Source organism: Marmota monax, unplaced genomic scaffold (assembly GCF_021218885.2).
Source record: "Marmota monax isolate L192 unplaced genomic scaffold, Marmota_monax_Labrador192_F-V1.1 WCK01_AAM20220418_F8-fsc00086, whole genome shotgun sequence".
Classification (NCBI taxonomy): domain Eukaryota; kingdom Metazoa; phylum Chordata; class Mammalia; order Rodentia; family Sciuridae; genus Marmota; species Marmota monax.
This window is the reverse complement of record NW_026693086.1, coordinates 5,297,737-5,312,559: the sequence shown is the minus strand read 5'-3', so window position 1 is coordinate 5,312,559 and position 14,823 is coordinate 5,297,737. Positions and strand designations below refer to the sequence as shown.

Sequence of the window (14,823 nt, the reverse complement as noted above, 5' to 3'; positions counted from 1 at the left end):
CAGGCTGACCAAGAACCTGTGGTCATCCTGACTTGGCCTCCTGTCTATGGGATAAAAGGTCCACCCCTCTGAGACTGGCCCACTATTGCCCTTAATGTATTTTGTTTCTTATAATTTATATATATATTAATCTTGTGATCAGCTTCCCCACTCTTCACAATAAATTCCAGGAAGACAGTTCTTGTTCACTCTCTCACAACAGAGTATAGCCAGGCACGGTGGCACTCGCCTATAATCCCTGTGACTTGGGAGCCTAAAACAGGAGGATCACAAGTTGGAGGCCCGCCTCAGCAAATTAGTGAAACCCTGTACAAAAATCAAAAAATAAGAAGGGCTGAGGATGTAACTCAGTGGTAAAGTGGCCCTGGGATCAATACCCACTACCAAAAAAAAAAAAAAAAAGCAGAATAGCACAAGAATATGGTCCATCAGTACTTAACAAATTAACAGATGGAGGTCTGGCTCTACTTCTCAGTACACGTGAGTTGCTCCTGTCTTCCTTTCCCTGCCTGCCACCTCTGATGGGATGAACAGTGTCCCTCTGTTGCCCTCATCAAGGATTTCCTCTAGGGCCCATGTGATCTGCCTGGCAGAGGAGTCCCTTCAGGAGGAGCCAGGGCAGCTTCTGCCCCTGAGGGCCAATGTCCTAGGTGAGTGCTGTCCTCTTTCCAGCCTGGCCTAGCTCTGGGGAGAGGGGCCCAGTGGTCCAGCCCAGGCTGGGGCAGCTGAGTCACTGGCCTTCAGGGCCAGGGCTACAGGGGGCTTAAGAAGCCTGACTCTGTATCATCTCCTACCAGCTTCACCTTTGGTTATTGTGAGAAGTCATTGCTTTGGGGAGTCCTGATCTGGCTGTGCCAGATGGGCACTGAGGAGGAAGAGGATGGCTGGGAATGAGAAGAGGTGAGAGGTGATTCTGGCCCTGGCCTCCCTAGCTGCCTCCATCTTCTAGGCTGCATTTGACCAACCTCCATGGGATCACTGCATACCTGATCCTCCACAATCCCAACCCTGCCCCTACTTTTCTGTCCCCTCTCCCCTCTACCAGAAACTGGACAGCTTTCATTGAGTACAATTAGGAGTTCGGAGACAGATGTGGTGGTACATGCTATAATCGCAGAAGGTCAGGAGACTGAGGCTGGAGGATCTCAAGTTCAAAGCATCAGGAACTTAGCAAGGCCGTAAGCAATTTAGCAAGACCCTTTCTTCACTATTTTAAAAAAAAAAATTTAATTGGGATGTTGCTCAGTGGTTAAAGCCACTGGGTTCTTCAATATCAAGTACAAAAAAAAAAGTTTTGAGTGATGGAACCTTCTGTTGTTTGCTGGGACACCTGGGTTTGGGGAACAGAGGTGTGAGGAGGGGCCACTGGCCCAACCATGTGTCCAGCATCCCCCCTGCCTACAGACCCTTCTGAATCCCTTTCCCCAGCTTACCTCTGAGGACACACTTATCTGGGAAGGCTCAGGAGACTGACACCCATGACTCAGAGCCCCTTGACCTCCAGTGCCCAGCGAGACTGGATTTTAATGAAAACAATAAGAGAAAAAGCTGAGGCGGAGCTGGGGAGGTCCCTTACATGAAGCCCTGTGGCTCTTGTGCCCCAGCCTCTTCGTGTCTGTCTCTGGAGGCCCTGAAAGTCCAGGGAAAGAAGCACCTGTGGGGCCATTCAGCAGCCATGAGTGGTGCCCCTGAGGTCACTCAAGATCCATGAGGCAGGGTCCCCTCCCAGAACTATTAGGTTCCAACATCCTTTTTCGATCCTGTCCTGTTGCCTCAAAAACAGTTTTCCTGGAAAAAGAAAAAGTGTGGTAAAAAGCCTTCCTTGCTCTGCTCTGCCCCCATCCCTTCACCCTGCCCACTCGGCACTCTGGACCTGCCCTGCTCTCAGAGCCTGCAGTTCCAGAAATGCCTAAGGCTGCTCTGCCCTGAGCCCTGGGTGCCTTGAGACCAAACTGGAGCCACCAGGAAGGTGAGTGGCCTTGCACCCCATTTCCCCCACCTTGACGTGATCTGTTAGAAAAAGCCATCTGTTAACCTTCCCTGCAGGGACAAAGTTTGGGGAGCCCTGCAGTAGCTGAGGGACCATCTGACCCCTGGGCTCTTTCTCTTCATTCTAGTTCTGTTGTTTCCTGTAGGTTAAACCCACATGTTGGATTTTAAGACAGGTGTGTGCCTGGATCCAGCTGAATGATAAGGATGGTAACCCTGATGTACCCATTCCCAAACCCCACCCTTCCTTCCAGAGGATAGCCATTCCCAGGACTGGCTCCTCACCCCTCCCACTGTGGACCCACAGAAAACAGCTTTGCAGTACCCACTCCACACCTCCACCAATCCCCTGCGTGCCCAGGAGGACACAAGCCTGGGTCCCTGCCCAGCTCCAATATCTTCCAGATGCTCCTTTCACTTGATCGGACACCTATTTGATCCCTTGACTGGAATTCTAACTCCCAGTTCTTTTCCCATGGACCACCCATCTCAATAGACAACTCCAGCCTGGCCGGAGTCCCCTTCCCCTCTTTTTCTGAGTGATCAGTTTTGCTCATTCATATGCTCATTCAACTGACTAGGCCCTCAACCAAGTTCAACTGCTCAATCAGTCCCATTGGTCCTGGAGCCAAGATGGAGCTTGGGTGGGGAGCCTGGCTGGCCTGAAGTATTTCCAGATGTGAAGGGCCCAGGGACTCAAGAGGGGAACATCAGAGATGAGCCCACTAGGGCTGTGTCTCAGCAGGGGAGGAAGAACAATGAGCTGCATGTTAAGAGTTAGGATGGGCAGGGCAGCTAGTGCACGGCCAGTGGTAGAGGACTTGACTAGCATGCAAGAGACCCTGGGTTCCACCCTCAGCACCACCACAGACAATACAAAACAAATGAAAAACAAACACAAAGGAACAGGCAGAGCCTGCAGGAATTTCTCAACTGCTGAAGAAATCACTAGAATCACTGGGAGAGCTTCCAAATCTGTGTATCTGGACTCCAACCCCTGATATTGCTGTGGCAGGGCACTGGGGTCATGGAAAGTTCTGCAAGCAATCAGAAGGTACAGCCTGAGCTGTAAACAACGGCACTGGAGTTAAACCTTCCTTCCAATCCTAGCTCTCCACTTAGTAGTTTAGAGAAGCTGGGCAAATAACTGGACCTCCTGCAGCCTCAGGGTCCTTATCTCAAAGCAACAATCCAGCGAATGCTGTTTTTTTATGGTATTCAGAGAAGCAGAGCAGGCGCTGGCCCCTGACTCAGCAGCATGGAGCTGGTCCAGGACACCTCCCGTCCTCCACTGGTCAAGGTGAAGGGGGTCCCGCTCATCAAGTACTTTGCAGAGGTGATGGGGCCACTTCAGAGCTTCCAGGCCTGGCCTGATGACCTGCTCATCAGCACCTACCCCAAGTCTGGTAAGTGAGGAGGGTCACCCTGCTCCCAAGCTGGGACTTCACTCCCCACCTTGGTCACCAGGGCCCAGCCCTCCATCCTGTTCATTTCTGCTTCTCTCTCTTCTAGGCACCACTTGGTTGAGCGAGATACTGGAGATGATCTATCAGGGTGGTGACCTAGAGAAGTGTCACCGGGCACCCATTTACATACGCGTACCCTTCCTTGAGTTTAAATGTCCAGGGGTTCCATCAGGTGTGTGGTGGGATCCAGGGGCAAAAGATCTTAAAGAAGGTCACTCTGGCTCCAGCTCACCATCCTTCTGCTGCCCGCACCTTAGGTCTGGAAACTTTGAAAGATACACCTGCCCCTCGGCTCCTCAAGACACACTTGCCCCTGGGCCTGCTTCCCCAGAGTCTGTTGGATCAGAAGGTCAAGGTGAGTGGCATTGGAGGCCACTAGGCCATTCCAGCTTTGGTCCTGTTCTGCAGGAAAAGTCTCTTCAAGCTTTGTCTCTGCACAAGTGGGAAGGCCACCTGTCCTCACTGTGGCAGGCCCAAGATGAGGAGGAGAGCAAGATTCTTCAGTGCAGACCCGAGGGCAGGGGAGCCTGGTGCTCAGAGGCTCACAGAGGGGCTAAAGGGTCCTCTGCCTGCCTTGTTCTCCAAGGCAGGCAGAGGACCCTGCCTTGGAATCCCAGGGGTCAGATTAGGATGAAGTATGACTTCAGGGACCAGCCAGGAGTCTCCCATCAAAGCTGAGTTCAGATCCCAGCTGCTGTAGCCATCCCTGAGGTCTCCAGCAAGTCAGCCTCAAGGCCTCAACGTGTTCCCTTGTCAAGCCGAGAGGGGACCCCCCCAAAGTGGTGCTGTGAAGTGGGCCAGGCACCAGGAGGGCAGGCAGTCCTGGGGTGTGTGCGTGGGGTGGTGTAGCTGGCAGAGGGTGTCGTCTGTCCCTGCAGGTGATCTATATTGCCCGCAATGCAAAGGACGTGGCTGTCTCCTATTACAACTTCTACAAAATGGCCAAGCTGTACCCTGACCCTGGCACCTGGGACAACTTCCTGGAGAAGTTCATGGATGGACAAGGTGGGCCCCAACATGGAGGAAGGAGAGGGTTGGAGCTGAGGACAGCCACCTAAAACTCTTACCAAATCCTGCTGGTCCCCTTCCCCAGTGTCCTATGGGTCGTGGTACCAGCACGTGCAGGAGTGGGGGGAGCTGAGCCGCACCCACCCTGTGCTCTACCTCTTCTATGAAGACCTGAAGGAGGTGAGATCCCCCTGATACCACTCCATCCATGTCCTACCTGGGGGACAGGAACCTCAAGGGACCTGACAAGGCCCTCAGGACCCTCCCCATTGGCAGACCCACCCAGCCCAGGACTCCCCACACTGCCTTCCTATCCAGGACTGCAGAGAGAGCTCATCTCAGGGCCCAGCACAGTCCTTATCTCCTAACACCTGAGTCAGCTACACATGTGGTCATGGGTCAGCTGTTTGTTTTCATGTCCCCCTGCACAAGGCTGCGCCACACCTGGGGCCACAGTTCTAAAGGAAGACTGACCCTCCTTTCTCCTAAGGCACTAAGCAGGGCTCACTCCAGGACCCTAAGGCAGAGAGCTAGTAGTTTTGGTCCAGGGAAAGAGGCCCAGGGTGAAGCAGCCAGGGCTGGGAATTTTTGAAATGGAAGGGGCCAGCTCCCCGCATGTGACACCAGAGAGGGGACTTCCCCTGTGTTTGCTCAGGAAGCAATACAAGCCCCCTCTGAAGAGCTTATATCTTGCTTCAGAACCCCAAAAGGGAGATTAAAAAGATCCTGGAGTTTCTGGGGCGCTCCCTGTCAGAGGAGACAGTGGATCACATCGTCCAGCACACATCCTTCAAGGAGATGAAGAAGAATCCCATGGCTAACTACACCACCATACCAACTGAGATGATGGACCACAGTGTTTCTCCCTTCATGAGGAAAGGTGTGTGCAGTCCAGGGTAGGCGGCTGCAGAAGGGAGGGTGGAACCCAGAGCCTACCCTGGGCCACTTCGGACCACCTATGTTGGCAGGTACTCAGGCCTCCTCTTCCCCCCCCCACCCAGGCATCACAGGGGACTGGAAATCCGTCTTCACTGTGGCTCAGAATGAGCACTTTGATGCCCACTATGCTGAGAAGATGGCAGGCTTCAAGCTTAACTTCCGCTGGCAGCTCTGAGTGGTGTCGTGGGGAGCCACTACAGGGGGGAAGCGTGGGCACAAGCCTGACCCATGACCTCAGGAATAAAACATGATGTGTCCAACAAGAGGCTCTGTTGGAAGCCAGGAGAACACCTGAGACAAAGTAAATCCCACTGGGACCAAGTAGGGCCCTCTGCCCCACAGTCTATAGCTCCTACCTGCTCTGTCGGGGAAGGGAAAGAGGATCTGCAGGAGGTAGACCCAAGAGACATGAGAGAAGAGGAAGAATATTTGATCCTGTAAGATCCTCTTTTGTTTCTCCCTCCAGTCTGCTGGCCAGCTTCACTTTTTCTTGGACTCCTTACAAGCCACATCTCTCTCACCACTTAGCTGCATCTTGAACCCTTTTCATTTTTTATTTTGAGACAGGGTCTCACTACGTTACTGAAAGTCTCCCTGTTTTGCTGATGCTGATCTCAAACTTGCAGTACTCTTGTCTCAGCCTCCACAGTCACTGGGATTATGGTGTGTGCACCACTACGCTGGACTTAGAACAGAGCCTTGAGGAGGAGGAAGTGAGGACAGTTAAGTACCTGGGATTGGAGGCAGGGCCTGAGTTCAGCAGGTATGAGGAGATATATAAGCACTAAGGTGGCGAGCCTCTTGGCTATGCTCCAGGATGGTTTTGAGGATGGTTCATGGTTTGATTGAAGGCAAATGCTGGTTGGAGATTCAGCATCTGAAGGAGATGCAATATGGCTACTTAGATGAAGGCTGCATTTCCAGTTGTTTATAGATTGGAATTCAAGCAATAAGAGTATGACGTTTTAGTGCGATGGACGAAAGAGGGAATTGGCTGAAATCCAATATTGGACAGTCAGAATCTCTGACTCGGAAATTCAGGTACATTGGATGAAGTACAAGAGAGAGTAATTGGAGCCCAACTGATAGCAGCAGCAGCAGCAGTGGGGTTCATTGGAGAGAACAGGGGTAACACAAACAGAGAGAGAAACACAATAGGGCAGATTAGGCACAGGAAAACCTATAGAACGAAAAGCAGGCTGAACTTAGCTGGACTAGTGGCTGCACAGTGAACTGGGTGCCTGAAAAGTGTTCTGTTTCTCAACTGGCAAGTGGAGAACAAGCGCTGGATTCATCTTCAGGCCATGCTGCAGCCTGGGGAGCCCTGGAGATCACAGCAAACATAACCGTACTCTCCTGGCAAGTGCCTACCATGTGGCCTAGTGTGTGCCTAGCAGAATATGAGTGAAACAAACAGGCACAGAGATACCTGTCCCCAGGGGGATTCAAGTCAGAGATAAGGAAGGCAGTGCACCTCACTTTTCCTTTGAGTCTGATAACTCGTGACCAGCTGAAGAAGGTTAGGGAACTGAACAGGTGTGATTACCTTGAGAGTTTCAGCCTGGTAAGGTTGTATTCATGAGCAGTGAAATGTGTGAGACCTCTGGAGGGTTGATTCCCCAGCTCCCTGAGTTCTCGGGAGGCTTCTGAGATCCAGATTCCCAGTAGAGACTGGTATCTGATTGTCACTAGGGGTGTATTGCTCCAATCTCCACAATCTCTATTGTGTATTGCTCCACACAATAGTGCCCCTTAGGAATGAGTAGACCTAAGCCATAATTTCCGTTCTAGAACTCTGCAGTAGCCCTGTCCTGGGAGTGCATCAGTCTGGTCTGTCCAGATAAAGCTCCAGTTGGCAGTACTTCTCAGAGGTAATGACCATCTATCCCAGTTGACAGTTTTGTCCACCTCAGTGGAGACAATCCTTTCACTTTTCATTACAAATCTACTTTCTTTCTGGTATCGTTTTGTTGTCATTGTCAGGAAATAAACATCTCAATAATAACAGTGAATATAAATGGTCTCAACTCTCCAATTAAAAGACATAGTCTGGAAGAAAGGATTAAAAAACAAAACCTAAATATACGTCATTCGCAAGAGACTCACCTTGCAGGCAGAGACAGCCGCAGGTTGAAAGAATGGAAATTGATATACCATGCAAATGGAGCCCTAAAACAAGCAGGAGTAGCTACTCTCAATCTGACAAAGCAAACTTCAAGCCAAATTTAATTAGAAGAGACAAAATGGTCACTTCCTACTGGTAAAGGGAAAAATCCAAGAAAAAGATATAATGATAATAAATATTTATGCCCCAAACATCACTTAAATACTCAGAAAAACCCTGGTATAATAATACCCTGGGTGATTTCAACAAACCTCTCTCAACATAGATAGGTCATTCACACATAAACTCAGTAAAGACTCTTCAGACCTAAATATATTATAAATCAAATGGATTTAACAGACACCTATAGCATATTTCATCCAACAAGAACAGAGTATACTTTCTTCTCAGCTGCACATGGTACCAAAATAAAACTAATTTTAGGCCACAAAGCAACCCTTACAAAAATACCAAAAAAAATCAATATAATACCTTTTATCTTATCGGATCATGATGGAATAAAACTAGAAATCAACACTAAAAAAAACCCTGTAGAAACTATATAAACATGTGAGGATTGAAGAATGAACTTTTGAATGATGAAGGGATGATAGAAGAAATAATCAGGGGGAAATTTTAAAACTTCTTAGAATCTAATATATCAAAACCTCTGCCTGTGGGACTGGGGTTGTGGTTCAGCGGTAGAGCACTCGCCTCAAACGTGCGAGACCCTAGGTTTGATCCTCAGCACCACATAAAATAACTTAAGTTAAATAAAGGTATTGTGTCCAACTACAACTAAAAAATACATATTAAAAAATAAATAAATAAACCTCTGCCTGTAATCCCAGCAGCTCAGGAGGCTGAGGGAGGAAAATTGAGAGTTCAAAGCCTGCTTCAGCAAAAGCAAGGCACTAAGCAACTCAGTGAGACCCTGTCTCTAAGTAAAATACAAAATAGGGCTAGGAGGTGGCTCAGTGGCCGAGTGCCCCTGAGTTCAACCCCTGGTACTTCCCCACCACACACACACACACACACACACACACACACACAAAACCCTCTAGGATGCTTTGGATCATGGTCTTTGACTGCCTCAGAGCTATGGCTGCACTTTGCTCTGAGAACTTTCTGTGCAAAGGTACAGGACAAGATTTCCCAGGAGCTATGGTAAAGCCCTGCCTGAGGCAGTTCTATGCAAAGGCACAGAACAATAACAGTCTTGACCTTGAATTCAGACACCACCTTCCAGGGATAGAGAATTCTGAGCAGAACAAGATAACCACAATACCTTGCAAGTGCTGCAACCTTCAAGCCTGCCTGCTTTGCAAGAGTTTTGGATAGTGGGCTTCCTGAGTGCAGCAAGAGAATAACAGGATGTTCCTAGCACTGCAACAGTAGAATAGCTACAAAATGTTTCTTGTTCTGTACCTTTTTAGTGCACAAAGAAAAATGCCCCTATAGTTTTGACTTCCTGATTGTGAGGCCCTATATAATAAATGTGCTGAACCAGGTCTAGGTAACTGTTCCTCCATCAGAGGTCAGTGTCCCTCCTGGTCCCAGCGCTCTCTCGCTCGCGCTCGCTCTCTCTCTCTCTCGCTCTCTCTCTCTCTCTCTCTCTGTTTGTGTGTCTTCCTTAATCCCCCACCACCCATCACCAGTTTCTAGGGTTTGGCCGGGCAGTTCACAGCAGGAAACTATCAAGGTAGTTCTAAAAGGAAAGTTTATAACTGTGAATGCCTATATGAGAAAATCAGAAAGATCCCAAATAAACAACCTAATGATGTATCTCAAGGCCCTTGAAAAAGAACAGATAAATTCCAAAGCCAGTAGAAGGAAGGAAATAATTAAGATCAGAGCCAAAAATCAATGAAATAGAGAATAATACAAAGGATCGATGAAATGAAGACTTGGTTCTTTGAAAAGATAAACAAGATTGATAAGCCTTAGCAAAACTAACAGAGAGAAAGAGAGACCCAAATTAAATAAAATTAGAGATGAAGGCAGGCAAGTGGCACATGCCCATAATCCCAATGGCTGTGGCAGGAGAATCACAAGTTCAAGGCCAGCCTCAACAACTTAAGAAGGCCCTAAGCAACTTAGCAAGACCTTGTCTCAAAATAAAATAAAAAGGGAAGGGGATGTGGCTCAGCGGTTAAGTGCCCCTGGGTTCAATCACCAGTACAAAAAAGAAATAAAAATGAAAAAGGAGAAGTCACCACAGACGTCATAGAAATCCAGAGGAGCATTAGGGACTATTCTGAAAACTTACACTCCAAAAAATTGGAAAATCTAAAAGAAGTAGATACATTTCTAGATATATGTGACCTGCCAAGATTGAATCAGAAAGTCATAGAAAAATTAAACAGACCAAAATCTAGCAATCAGATAAAAGCAGTAATAAAAAGTTTTCCAACAAAGAAAATCCCAGAACGAGATGGAGTTTCAAATAATTTCTTCCAGAACTTTAAAGAACTAATGTCAATGCTTCTCAAATTATTGCATAAAACAGAAAGGGATAGAACATCTCCAAATTCATTCTATGAAGCCAGTGTCTGATACCAAAATCATATAAGGACACATCATCAAAGAAAACTATAGACTAACATTCCTGATAAATTCAGATGCTAAAATTCTTAATAAAATATTAGCAAGTCATATTCAACAAAATATTAAGAAAAGTGCACATCATGACAAAGTTGGTTTTATCACAGGTTGCAAGAATAGTTTAACATATGCAAATCAATAAATTACACATAAATAGAATTAAGGACAAAAATCACATAGTCACCTCAATAGATTCAGAGAAAGCCTTCAACAAAATTCAGCCCCCATTAATGATACAAGCACTGAAGAAAGTAGGGAGAAAAGGAATTTATCCCAACATCATAAAGTCTACATACAACAAACCCAAAACCAACATCATGGTGATGGAAAAAAACAACAACAAAAAAAAAACCTGAAAGCATTTTCTTTAAAATCTGGAACAAGACAAGGAGGTCTCCTCACATCACTTCTATTTAATATAATTCTTGAAACTCTAGCCAGAGCAACCAGGCAAGAGAAGGAAATTAGGGCATACAAATAGGGAAAGAAGAAGTCAAATTATGTTTGCTGATGACATGATCCTATGTCTGGAAGACCCAGAAAACTCCACCCAAAGACTTCTAGAGCTGATAAACAAATTCAGCAAAGTAGCAGATTACAAAATCAACATACAAAAACCAATAATGTAAAAATGGGAGCTCATAACCCACTTGAATCAAAGTGTGAAATATGATATATCAAGAACTATGTAATGTTTTGAACAGCCAACAATAAAAAATTTAAAAAAAAGGGAAACTCAAAAAAAAAAAACCAATAATGACTCTTCTGAAAAATAATCAATCTTTTCTATATATCAGCAATAATTTTTCTGAGAAAAAAAGTCCATAAAACAATCTCATTTGCAGTAGACTTAAAAAAATTAGGGATAAATCTAACTAAGGAGGTAAAAGATGATGAAAAATACAAAACATTGAAGAAAGAAACTGAAGAAGAACAATTAATATAGTTAAAATAGCCACAGTACCAAAAGCAATATATAGATTCAGTGCAATACCCATCAAAATAACCAGTGACACTCTACACAGAACTAGGGGAAAAAAGAGTCCTAAAATTCATTAGGAAGAATAAAGACCCAGAATAGCCAAAGTAGTTCCAAGCAAAAAAAGCAATAATAGATGCATCACAATACATGACTTCAAATTATATTGCAGAGCTATAGTAACAAAACTGCATGGTACTGGCACAAAAACAGGCACATAAACCAGTGGCACAGAATAGAAGACACAGAGACAAACCCACACAGATAAAGATCCTTAAAAAAGCATTCAAAAACATACATTGGAGAAAAAGAGCCTTTTGAACAATGGTGCTGGGAAAACTGGTTATCTATATGTAGATGAATGAGATTATATCTTTATTGCTCACCCTGCATAAAAGTCAACTAAGAATGGATCAAAGACCTAGGAATTAGACCAAAAACTATGCAACTTGTAGAAAAAAAAAAAACATAGGATCAACACTCCAGCATACAGGCAATAACTCCCTCAATAGGACCCCTTAAGCTAAGGAAACAATGCCAAGAATTAATAAATAGAATAGCATCAAATTAAAAAAGCTTCTGCCAAGCAAAGGAAACAACAATGTGAAAAGAGAACTTTCACATGGGAGAAAATCTTTACTTGCTTCTCTTCTGACAGAGGATTAATATCCAGACTGTATAAAGAACTCAAAAAAGTTACATTAAAAAAATAACACAAATAGGAGATTGGTTTGTGACTCAGAGGTAGAGAGCTCATCTAGCATGTGTGAGGCACTGGGTTCGATCCTCAGCACCACATAAATATTTAAAAAAAAATGTGGGGCTGGGGTTGTGGCTCAGCGGTAGAGCGCTTGCCTAGAGCGTGCAAGTCCCCGGGTTCGATCCTCAGCACCACATACCAACAAAGATGTTGTGTCTGCCGATAACTAAAAAATAAATATTAAAAATTTTTTAAAAAGAAACATAAAAATAAATAAATAAAACAAAGGTATTGTGTCCAACTACAACTAAAAAATAAATATTTAAAAAAATGTGTCCACCTATAACTAAAAAATAAATATTAAAAAATAACCCAATTAATAAATGTGCAAGTAAACTAAATAAATAACTCTGAAAAGAAAAAATACAAATGGCCAACAAATATATGAAGAAATAGTCAACACCTTTAGTAATTAGGAAAATGCAAGTCAAAACTACATTGAGGACTGGGGTTGTAGCTCAGTGGTTCAGTGCTTGCTTAGCATGTGTGAGGCACTGGGTTGGATTCTCAACACCACATATAACTAAGTAAAATAAAGGTCTACTGACAACTAAAAAATACTTTTAAAAAACTACGTTGAACATTCATCTCATTCCAGTTAGAATAGCAACCATCCAGAATACAAACAATAATAAATGCTGGAGAGGATGTGGAGAATGAGGAACACTTTTGCATTGTTGGTGGGACTGTACAGTATTACAACCACTGTGGAAATCAGTATGGAGTTTCCCGAGAAGACTAGGAATGAAACCACCATATGGCCCAGCTATACCTCTTCTCAGTATTTATCCTAAAGAAATAGCATACTACAGTGAGACGTGCATACTCACGCTTAAAACAGCACAATTCACAATAGACAAATCTGTCAATGGATGAATGGATAAAGAAAATGCGGTATATAAACACAATGGAATTTTTTCAGCCATAAAGAATGAAATTATGTCATTTGCAGGACAATGAACAGAATTTAAGAACATCATAATGTTAACATATTAAGTGAAATAAGCCAAACTCAGAAAGTCAAAAGTCCTATGTTCTCTCTCATATGTGGAAGCTGCATAAGAAAAAGGCAGGGTGTGGGGAGGGGAGTTCAGGGGAGGTTGATCTCAGGAAAATCCAAGGGAGATCAGTAGAGTAGGGGAAGGGGACCATGGGAGGGAGGAAGAGAGGGAAAGGGAAGGGAAAAAATTGTATTGTTCTACTGTATGCACCTATGGATATGTAACAATGAACCCAACCATTGTGTACACTTATAATGTACTAAAAATACAAGGAAAAAGAAGATTTAGCCTCAGCTGGTGTGGGAGTGGGTGGAAGCTCACAGGCCACCCCTCCTTCTCTTCCCCTTCCCCAGGGACATGATCCTCATCATACAGGGCTTTTGATCTGTGGTGGCCGCCCTTTGGGTAAGAAAGGAGACCAGGTCTGCTGGCTTACAGGTGAACCCCAAGGACTGTCCCCTGTCTGGACTGCCCCAACGCTCTAGTCCTCCCTGGTAGCCTGGCAGCACCCTCGTGCTTTACATTGCCAGAATCTCTGCCCGTCACTGCCACCACTACCCCAACCTGGCCCAAAATCACCAAGCAAGGCCCATTAGAGACAATGACCTGACCGTGAAGAGGACACACAGGCTCCCACTGGGCCTTAAACAATGAGGCGACCTGGATTTAAGGTGTTTGTTGAAGGACCAGGCAGCTCGCACCCTTGAGCTGCTCTGCCCCCACTTGTCGCGTTCCTCACGACTAAAACACTCGGGGTCACTCCAGGGGAACTGGGCTGAACAAAATAACCACACAAGAGACAGAGATACTTTTTTCTTTGGATCCTGTGACGGCTCCTCTGACCTTAAGGGTCTGAAGAAAGAGAGAAAGAGAGAGAGAGAGAGAGCGCTGATCCCTTTTACTGAGGAGAAGCTATTCAAATGAGGCAAGGGGTCAGATTTCAGGGTTTGAGTCTAGCATCCTGATGTCTGCTGACAACAGGTTGACTGACATCTATGTTGACTGACATCTAGAATCTTTCCGTGGAACATTCTATCCCAAACAGGGCAAAGGGGTAGGATGACAAAGGAACAGGTGAGTATAGCTCCTGAAAACATGCCTTCTACTTCCTGGGCTGGGACAATGCCCAAGTCACCAGGAAATGTAGTGATCAATCAGAGCCTCTTGCTCCAGGATGGAAGGCGTGGGTCATTCAGAGTGCTCCCCACACCCACTTCTAACCTGGGAAGGGTAGTGCTCATGGGTCCTCGGACCCACCACTATCAACAGTCCTTTCTCTTGTGTGGAAGGCTCTTTCCTAAGGCTCTTTCCTAGACCTTCAGAGTTGACCATGTGCCACCCTCTTGGGGAGGTCTCCCCTGGCTACATCGAAAATTATTGCTCTTCCTTGTAGTCGGCCTGTTTCCCCAACATATGAGTTTATTGTGGTTCTGGGGATAGAAATTTGAGACACTCTGTCACTAAGCACATCCCCATAATTTTTTATTTTGCCATGGTCTTGCTAAGTTGGCTGAACTGGCCAAGAACATGCGATCCTCCTGACTCCACTAACCGACTCGCTGGCCTTGCAGTTATGTGCACAGAGACTGGCCTGCTGCTGCCCAGCAACACTCACTTGGGTGAAGCATGTATTCTTGTCTCAAATAGAACAAATTTTATTATCTTGAAACCTGCCTCCCCAGTCTTCCGTAAAGTCCAGGAGGGCAGGTCTTATTCACTTTCAGAACAGAACAGAGCTCAGAGCAGATGGCCAATCAATACCTAACAAATTAACAGATGGAGGCCTGGCTTCTACTGACTTCTCAATAGATATGAGTTACTCCCTTTCTACTCTTCCCTACCTGCCACCACTTACTGGGTAAAGTCAGTCCCCTGTGTTGCCACATCCCGGCTGTCCCTAAAGACCCATGTGATCTGCCTGGCAGAGGAGTTCCTTCAGGAAGAGCCAGGGCAGCTTCTGCCCCTGAGGGCCA

General features: G+C 45.8%; 1 protein-coding gene across 1 annotated transcript; it reads left to right on the top strand.

The window, feature by feature from the left end:
• Nucleotides 1-737: 737 nt before the first annotated feature.
• On the top strand, nucleotides 738-7,420 carry LOC124099522 (sulfotransferase 1A1). The gene is made up of 8 exons (XM_046454661.2): nucleotides 738-900; nucleotides 3,212-3,395; nucleotides 3,502-3,627; nucleotides 3,713-3,810; nucleotides 4,334-4,460; nucleotides 4,549-4,643; nucleotides 5,163-5,343; nucleotides 5,465-7,420. Exons 2-8 carry the CDS (start codon nucleotides 3,248-3,250, stop codon nucleotides 5,575-5,577), a joined length of 888 nt encoding a protein of 295 aa, XP_046310617.1. The 5' UTR covers nucleotides 738-900; nucleotides 3,212-3,247; the 3' UTR covers nucleotides 5,578-7,420.
• The last annotated feature ends 7,403 nt before the right edge of the window (nucleotides 7,421-14,823 follow it).